The sequence below is a fragment of the Trypanosoma grayi genome, assembly GCF_000691245.1.
Source record: "Trypanosoma grayi strain ANR4 Tgr_396_V1, whole genome shotgun sequence".
Taxonomy (NCBI): Eukaryota; Euglenozoa; class Kinetoplastea; order Trypanosomatida; family Trypanosomatidae; genus Trypanosoma; species Trypanosoma grayi.
The window spans coordinates 1-8,494 of record NW_008826015.1 but is presented as its reverse complement, the minus strand read 5'-3'; the positions used below and the strand labels follow the sequence as shown (position 1 = coordinate 8,494).

Below are 8,494 nucleotides of genomic sequence, written 5' to 3'. Positions count from 1 at the left end.
TGCCCTGCAGAGGACGCGTGGAGGCTGGGGTGGGGTGGGCTGGGGCAGAACTTTTTTGTTTCTTTGGTGCGGTGATGCGAGGCAAACATTGGTGATAGGCTCTTGCTGGCGCGCTGGGAGAGAGAAGGGAATCTGCAGAGAGTAGGAATGATTACAACAGGAGCTTGCATCCAAGACTCTTTTATCTGCACAAACGTCCATATCTATATCAATATGTTTTTAAGCGCCCTCAGAGTGGCTGTATATCTCTGGTGCTTATCTTGGTTCAAGGCTGATGTTTTTCTACATCACCACCAGGAGGCTTTAGTCGTGTTGTGCACATTGAGTACCATTCATCCCCACTGGATATGCGTGCATACATACATGCACACATACATATGTAGAGAGCTTTGTCGCATGCTTGCATTTTCCCCCCGTTGTGATGCCATTCACACCAGTGCTTCGGTAGCAGAAGGGTGACAGCAGGGACAAGCGTCTCTAATACGCATATATATACGCACACGCATAAAAAGAAATATGGAAAAGCCAACACGAAAGGTTGCAATCGGGACGGACCAGGCGGGGTACGGCATCCGGGAAAACCTGATGCTGTACGTGAAGGATGCGGGTGACGAGTTCGTGCCGGTGTACTGCGGCCCGCTATCGGCAGAGCCCGTCGACTACCCCGACTACGCTGTGCGTGTGGGGGAAATGGTGGCGCGTGGCGAGGTGGACTTCGGCATATTGGCGTGCGGCAGTGGCATTGGCATGTGCATCGCTGCCAACAAGGTGCCGGGGGTGCGGGCCGCCCTCTGCTACGACCACTACACCGCCGCCATGTCGCGCATCCACAATGACGCAAACATCATCTGCGTGGGGGAGCGTACCACCGGTGTGGAGGTGATCCGCGAGGCGATCATTACGTTCCTGCAGACTCAGTTCAGCGGGGTGGATCGGCATGTGCAGCGCATTAAGAAGATTTCTGCTATTGATGGAATGGCGGGCAGGAAGTTGAATTAGGAGAATGCCATCAAATCGCAGCGGTGAGGGAAAGAGGGAGGGGGAGACTGCTGACTTAGTGAACGCAAAAAAGAATGGAAAAAGAAGGATAAACAACAATGGAAAAAAGAAAGAAACAGGTAGGGCTTTTTTTTTTCTCACGGAGAGTGGGTGGGAGATCATGTGGCAGAGTGCTGCAGACGCGTAAACCAGAAAGACATCAAGAGAAGAAAATAGGAATGAAAGTAAAATATGTCTTGTGCGAGCTTTGGGAATAATGTTATTTTCAGAAGCTGCCAGAGCACAGCCTTTGTCCTCGTAAAGAGGAGGAGAACGTGAAGGTGCATCTCCGTGGGGGCCGATCCTTGTGGTGTGTGGATGAATGAATGGATCGGGCCAGTTGTCCGTTTTGCCGGTGTGTTGACGGCTGGCAACATGCACCACCGGCCCCCTACCCTTCAAGTCCGTCGTCACCGTTTTGTTGGCCTCCTTGTCTGTTGTGTGTTGGTGTATACGAGTGTGCCTCTGTATGTGACCTCCTGCCGCTTCGTCTGTTTTCCTCCTCCTCCTTCTTCTCCTCCTGCTGCTGCGCTGGTCGTCACGGTAGGTGAAGGAGCCGTGCGCCCCTTGCCCCTCACCCGCATTTCCCCGCCCGCTCCAGCACAACAACAACAAAAAACAAGATGCTTCGACAACCATGCGCTCTCCACCACTGGAGACGCGGTGCTGCGCAGTGGCGCTGTACGGCGAGTGTGACGGTGCGACGGCTCACAAGTTGCGTGTCGCAGGCGGTTCCGACGTCGTTTGGCGGCAAAGCCGATGCATTGGAGGCGTCCATCATGCGCATGCGCAACATTGGCGTCGTGGCACACATCGACGCCGGCAAGACAACCACCACCGAGCGCATGCTCTTCTACGCGGGCATGCTGAAGCGCGTCGGTGACGTTGATAGCGGAACGACCACGACGGACTTCATGAAGGAGGAGGTGGACCGCGGCATCACGATTCAGTCCGCCGCTGTCTCACTGCGGTGGCGAGGCCATGACATTCACCTCATCGACACACCCGGCCACATCGACTTTACAGTGGAGGTGGAGCGGGCGATGCGGGTAGTGGATGGCGTTGTTGCGCTATTTGACGCGTCCGCCGGGGTGCAGGCGCAGAGCTACACAGTGTTACGTCAAAGCAGAAAGTTCGGCATCCCTGTTATTGGATTTTTGAACAAGATGGATAAGTACAACGCGGACTTCAAGAAATCCGTGGAGTCCATCCGCATGAAGCTTGAGGTGGAGCCTCTGTTGCTGCAACTCCCACTCGTGGCCGAGGACGGTAGCTTTGACGGCGTAATGGATGTGATCGAGATGACGGCGTGCCGTTTCGGCGGCAACCACGGCTCTGACGTTGAGTTGAAGGACCTGCGTGTGCCGGGCAGCGAGCCGGAGCATCTCGTGCAGTCTGCACTGGCGGCGCGCCACGCGCTCTTCTCTACACTGACCGCTCTCGATGACGCTCTGTCGGACGCCGTCATTGCCGCACTCGACGCGGCCGACGGCGACGAGCAGAAGGCTGAGGGTCTCGTGCCGTGCGATGTGCTGCGGGCGGCGATTCGGCGTCAGACGCTGCGGCAAGATGTCGCGCAGCCCGTCATGCCGGTGTTGTGCGGGGCCGCGCGACGCGATCAAGGTGTGCAGCCGCTGCTTGACGCCGTCACGCACTACCTGCCGTCGCCGCTCGACCGCCCGCTCACCGGTTACGCACGTGATAGACGAGTGGTGCAGCTTCCGCCCGTCACCACTGCGCCACACGTGCCTGTTGTGGCGCTGGCGTTCAAAGTGACACACGCGATGAATCCAAAGGGACGGCGACAGCCGTTGGTATTTTTTCGTGTGTATAGCGGTAAGCTGACGCCCAGGTCGGTACTTGTTAACAACAACAACAATCGTCACGAGAACATTGAGAAGTTGTATGTGATGCATGCCAACTGTCCAGTAGAGGTACCACACCTTATCGCTGGAGAGATTGGTGCGGCTTTCATGCAAAACACAAAAACAGGCGCCACGCTTTTACGCGCACCACTACACATTCTATCTGGTGATAGGGACCCAGCAAGTGAAGTTTTTACACTGGAGGGTATTGACGCTCCACCGCCTGTGATCTCATTCTCTGTTGAGGCTGCCACAAAACAGCAGATTCCCCTCTTGGAGTCGGCGCTGCAGGAGCTGAGTTTCGAAGATCCAAGTCTTCACGTACACAAGAATGACTTTGGGCAGATGGTGTTGAGTGGCATGGGGGAGCTTCACCTTGAGATCATTATGTCGCGGTTGGAAAATGAGTATCAGCTCAAATGCCAGCTTCTGCGTGCAATTATAGAGTACCGTGAGGTGGTCAGAGAGTCTGTGGAGCTGCAGCACGTGGTAGGGATGTACAACGAAGTTCCATATGTGGCGTGCTCACTGCTTTTGCGGCCGCTGCTTGAAGCGGATGATTCCTGCGCCCCAAACCAGACATGCCAGTTTGTGGTAGACGAGACCCTCGCCGAGGATTTCCTTAATGCAGCAGCCATAGCCGCTGCCGGCTCCCCCGGTGATCGCCGTCGCCGCATGGAGGACCATCGGCGCAACGCCAAGGAGGAGCTGCGGCTTATCACCTCGGTGTTCACCAGTGCCGTCACGGATTGCTCCTACTTGGGGCCACTCGCTGGCCTGCCGCTCCACGGCGTGCAGGTGGTGCTGACGTCGTTCAAGAAAATCGGTGGCACACAGCTGGCGGAGCGGCCTCTCTCGCAGGCAGCCCGCTCCCTCGTGTTGGAGTTGTTCCGCTCCGTCCCCAAGGCAAGTCTTGCCGCACTTGAGCCGATGATGGAAGTAGAGGTGCACCTGTCCGAGTCAACCTACATTGGGAGCGTCGTGAGCTCCTTGAACGAGCGAAAGGCCATCACAGTCGACGTACAAGATGATGGGAAATCGGTTAAGGCAATTCTTCCGATGCGTAACATTGTCCGCTACACGATGGAGCTGCGGAAGGCAGTGAAGGGGCACGCCAACCTTTACACACGCCTGCATCACTACCGAGTGATAGAGGATAAAGTTGTGTTAACGCGGATTATGAAGAATTTGGGCATCTATGAGGACTAGTGAGTGTGTAGTTGTTGGGCTGAATGATGGTGAGGTGGCGGAGTGGCGTGCGGATTTCACAGGACGAGGCGTTTTTCCGTGTTTCTGTTTTTACGCTACTGGGGATGCTGATGGTGCCGCTGCTGTTGGGTTCTTTATGCGTCCATTTTATCGCACACCTCTAATTCTTATTTTTTTTTGTTCTTTCTTTTTTTTTTTTATACGCATCTTTTATTTGTTCATTGTTTCCTTTTATTTCTCTCATCTGAAGGCTTACATTCGGTCTGATCTGGTCATTCCATTGGATCTTTGAGCGTTACCATGCAGAAGCGTATTGCCTATGCACTTCCTCATGAAGTCAAAGTAATTGAGAACGATTGGATTACACTGAGGGATGGAACGCGTCTTTCTTGCCGCCTGTGGCTTCCAGCAGACGGTGCAGCACGACCCTCCATATTGGAGTACATTCCGTACCGTAAGCGTGACGGCACACGGACTCGTGATGAACCAATGCACGGATATTTCGCCGGCCACGGCTATGCTGTTGTTCGAGTAGACATGCGTGGCAGTGGTGAGTCGGACGGTCTCATGCACGATGAGTATCTTAAGCAGGAGCAGGATGATGCATTGGAGGTCATTGATTGGATTGCCAAGCAGCCATGGTGCAATGGCAGTGTTGGCATGATGGGGAAGTCTTGGGGAGGTTTCAATTCGGTTCAGGTTGCGGCACTCCGGCCGCCGGCGCTGAAGGCAATCATAACAGTCGGATTTACCGACAACCGTTTCACAGACGATATTCACTGGCAAGGCGGCTGTCTGCTTAATGACAACTTTTGGTGGGGCTCAATCATGCTGGCCTACCAGTCACGTCCGGTGGATCCCGTTATTGTTGGGGAGCGTTGGAAAGATATGTGGATTCAACGCCTTGAAAACATGCCTATAAATATTGCTGATTGGGCCGAACACCAAAAGTACGATGAGTACTGGAAACATGGATCGGTGTGCGAAAATTATGATGCCATTCAAGTCCCTGTTTTGGCGGTGGATGGATGGGCAGATTCATACACCAACTCTGTCTTCAACATTCTGGCGAACCTTAAGGTCCCACGGAAGGGGCTCGTGGGTCCGTGGGCGCACATCTACCCCCAGGATGGCACCCCCACGCCGGCCATTGGCTTCCTTCAGGAGGCCATCAGGTGGTGGGACCACTGGCTGAAAGGCAAGGAGAATGGCGTGATGGACGGTCCGATGATTCAGGCATGGATGGAGCACCACATGGCACCTGATGTTCATTGCCCTGTCAGTACGGGGCACTGGGTTGGGGTGGAGGCGTGGCCCGCCAAAGATGTCAGTAAAGAGACAATGTGGCTCGAGTACAGTCGAATTGTGAAATCCGAGGCCGCAGTGCGACAGAAGTCTGAACTTGTTCAGCTCAAGACGCCGCTAAATCACGGTCTGCTGGCTGGCGAGTGGATGGGCGCAGGGGTTTCTGGCGAAAGCCCTGCTGACCAGCGCATCGATGACGGTATGGCGATGATATTCAACGGGCCCGTGTTGCAGAATGCAGTGGAAATTTTGGGCCGTCCCACCTTCGAGGTTGAGCTTACGTGTGACAAACCCAAGTCCATGCTATTTGCACAGCTCAGTGACGTCTCCCCTGATGGGGCCATCAAGCGTGTATCATTTGGCGTGAAGAACCTAACGCACGCCGCGAGTGATCAAAAAATTGAGTACCTTCAGGAAGGGAAAAAAGTTCGTGTCAAGGTGCTGCTGAATTACTGCGGCCACCGTTTCCCTAAAGGCCACCGCATGCGCCTTGCTCTGGCAAACAGCTTCTGGCCAATGTTCTGGGTCTCGCCTGAGGTCAACACCCTGTCGCTGGACTTGAGCACGTCGGAGCTGGTGTTGCCTGTGTACAATGGCCCGGCCATTGACGGCCCGAACCCGCAGCCCGAAACGGCTCCCCCCACACCACTCACGCTCCTCCGCCCGGGTTTCGTGGATCGCTCCGTCACGTACGACATCACTAAGGATGAGTGGACGTGCATCACCGATGGCGTAGGTGGCGTGTTTGGCGAGGGTGTCTACCGCTTTGACGAAATCGATACCACGGTGGAGCATAACCTGAGACGCGAGTTGCATCTCTCTAACAAGGATCCACTCTCAGCGAGGTACGCCATCGTACAGAAGATGAAGATGGGGCGTCCTGGATGGCAGGCAGACATCGACATCAACACCCGCCAGACCTGTGACATGCACTACCTTCACATATGGGCGGAAATTACGGCCAGGATGAACGATGAAGTCGTCTTTGAGAAAAACTGGTATCGTCGTGTTTACCGAGAGAGCATTTAACCCTACTGGTGTTTTTTTTTTTTTTTTCGTTTTTATTGGAAACACCATAATGACCTGAGAGCGAATGTGTACAAAGGTAAGACGAATTTTTGTGTATCTCCAAGTGATTTCTTTGTCAGAGCTTTTTTTTTGCTTGTTTTGTTTTGCCCATTCCCGCGAGAGCTCTTTAGGGGGCCATTTCGTCGCGCTCTGTTGTTATACCTGTTGGTACAAAGAGGGGAACCTACACCATGTTCGCCTACTGCCACGACATTGATTGAGGAATGCGAGCCACGCCTCAATTTGTTTTCCCCTTCTCTGTTTAAAATGCCTTTCTCGGCTTCTCCCTCNCACACTATTGCAATTGATGCCGTTTGTGTATGAAAAGAATATATTAATTTTTGCACTTATCTAAGCTAATATTCTGGTCGACTTTTTTGTTGGGTACTCACTCCACAGAAAAAAATGGTCGGAAACAACCCCGCTGAGTTTTTGTGGACAGTCGCCTCGATCGCTAATGTGGCTGCTGGAGGCTACCACGATATGATGGGCTCAAGCAGCATTGGCGAAGGAGGAGGAGGAGGAGGAAGCGGTCATGGCAGTGGGCACGGTGGAGGAGGAAGCGGTCATGGCAGTGAGCACAGTGACGGAGGAGGTGGTCATGGCAGTGGGCACGGTGGAGGAGGAAGCGGTCATGGCAGTGAGCACAGTGGCGGAGGAGGCGGTCATGACAGTGGGCACGGTGGAGGAGGAGCCGCTCATGGCGGCCACCATCACGGTGGCTGCAGTGCCATGCATGGCGATTACACTATCAAGCTGCATGTTTTGGCTATCTTTATATTTTTGGCTGCATCATTTGTCGGCACAGCTATTCCTGTTGCCGGAAAGTATGTACCTGCTCTTCGGATGAACCCGTTTGTTGTTGTTCTTGCAAAGTGCATCTCCACCGGTGTGGTAATGGCCGTTGCCCTACTCACTATGATCAACCACAGCTGGCACAGCTTCCAGGAGGAATGCATTCCGAAAGCGCTTCAGCCTGACACCTATGATGCGTACACGTTGCTCTTCGTACTGGTTTCGGCACTGCTGATGCACATGCTGGACGTGCTGTTGGATGTCCTGATTCAGAATTGGTCAGCTTGTCAATGCGCAAGGGAAGATCCCTCTGAGGTCGTGGGACCAGCTGAGTACGAAATGGAAAACGACCCGATAAGAGGGCCGTGCGGCATGAAGGGATGTGGTAGCCAGTCAGGGGAAATTTGTGAAATGACAGGCTGCTGCCAAAATCGTGGCAATGCTGGAGAAAAAAGCCTGACAGGTGCGCGGCGCATCGTGGCTGCCTTGTTGATGGAATTCGGCTTGACACTACACAGTGTGTTCTTGGGACTCTCGGTGGGGATAGGGAACGACGCGGACACCAAGTCGTTGCTTGTCGCACTGTCTTTCCACCAACTGTTCGAGGGCCTTGCACTGGGCTCGCGGCTGGCTGACGCGTCGATGCACGCAGGGGCGGAGCTGGCGCTGGCGCTGATCTTCTCATTCTCGGTGCCAGTGGGAACGGCCATCGGTCTCATTTCTGTAAAGGGTTCGAATGTCTCCATGACAGGCCCGACATTCGTGACGTTGCAAGCGGTTGTCAATGCCATTGGTGGTGGCATTCTCCTCTATATCGGCTTCGGCCTCTTGCTGAACGACTTCCCTGCAGATCTACAGAGGTGCGCGGGTATGCGGACGTCGCACCGTGGCTGGAGAATTTTCGCGATGTTCCTTGCGGTGTGGGCCGGCGCGGGGATCATGGCGCTGCTGGCAAATTTGCATTGAGCCAGCTCCCCATGTCCCTCTGGGCGCCTGACAGCCACCGCAAGGTGAAAATAAATGGACTGACGCAGGTGGAACTAACCAAGAAGAAACAAGAAACAGAATAATGTAATTGATTCGTTGTTGTTTTTTTTTTGGATCATAGGAATAGTGTAAAGAATAGTCTATATGAAGAATGCCCGCAGAAACATGGGCAGAGCGCACTGATACATATACATATACATATACATATATATATATATATATATATA

General features: G+C 53.8%; 5 protein-coding genes across 5 annotated transcripts; all 5 read left to right on the top strand.

The window, feature by feature from the left end:
- Window positions 1-516: 516 nt before the first annotated feature.
- DQ04_03961040 (ribose 5-phosphate isomerase) lies at window positions 517-999 on the top strand (the record flags this gene model as incomplete). Its single annotated transcript, XM_009313231.1, has 1 exon — window positions 517-999. One exon carries the CDS (start codon window positions 517-519, stop codon window positions 997-999), a length of 483 nt encoding a protein of 160 aa, XP_009311506.1.
- Window positions 1,000-1,661: 662 nt separating this feature from the next.
- DQ04_03961030 (putative elongation factor G2-like protein) lies at window positions 1,662-4,112 on the top strand (the record flags this gene model as incomplete). Its single annotated transcript, XM_009313230.1, has 1 exon — window positions 1,662-4,112. The coding sequence occupies one exon, from the start codon at window positions 1,662-1,664 to the stop codon at window positions 4,110-4,112; it is 2,451 nt and encodes an 816-aa protein (XP_009311505.1).
- Window positions 4,113-4,412: 300 nt separating this feature from the next.
- On the top strand, window positions 4,413-6,446 carry DQ04_03961020 (putative dipeptidyl-peptidase; the record flags this gene model as incomplete). The annotated part of the gene is made up of 1 exon (XM_009313229.1): window positions 4,413-6,446. One exon carries the CDS (start codon window positions 4,413-4,415, stop codon window positions 6,444-6,446), a length of 2,034 nt encoding a protein of 677 aa, XP_009311504.1.
- Window positions 6,447-7,020: 574 nt separating this feature from the next.
- Window positions 7,021-7,335, top strand: DQ04_03961010 (hypothetical protein; the record flags this gene model as incomplete). Its single annotated transcript, XM_009313228.1, has 1 exon — window positions 7,021-7,335. The coding sequence occupies one exon, from the start codon at window positions 7,021-7,023 to the stop codon at window positions 7,333-7,335; it is 315 nt and encodes a 104-aa protein (XP_009311503.1).
- A 47-nt stretch (window positions 7,336-7,382) lies between these two features.
- DQ04_03961000 (putative cation transporter) lies at window positions 7,383-8,246 on the top strand (the record flags this gene model as incomplete). The annotated part of the gene is made up of 1 exon (XM_009313227.1): window positions 7,383-8,246. One exon carries the CDS (start codon window positions 7,383-7,385, stop codon window positions 8,244-8,246), a length of 864 nt encoding a protein of 287 aa, XP_009311502.1.
- Window positions 8,247-8,494: the final 248 nt, after the last annotated feature.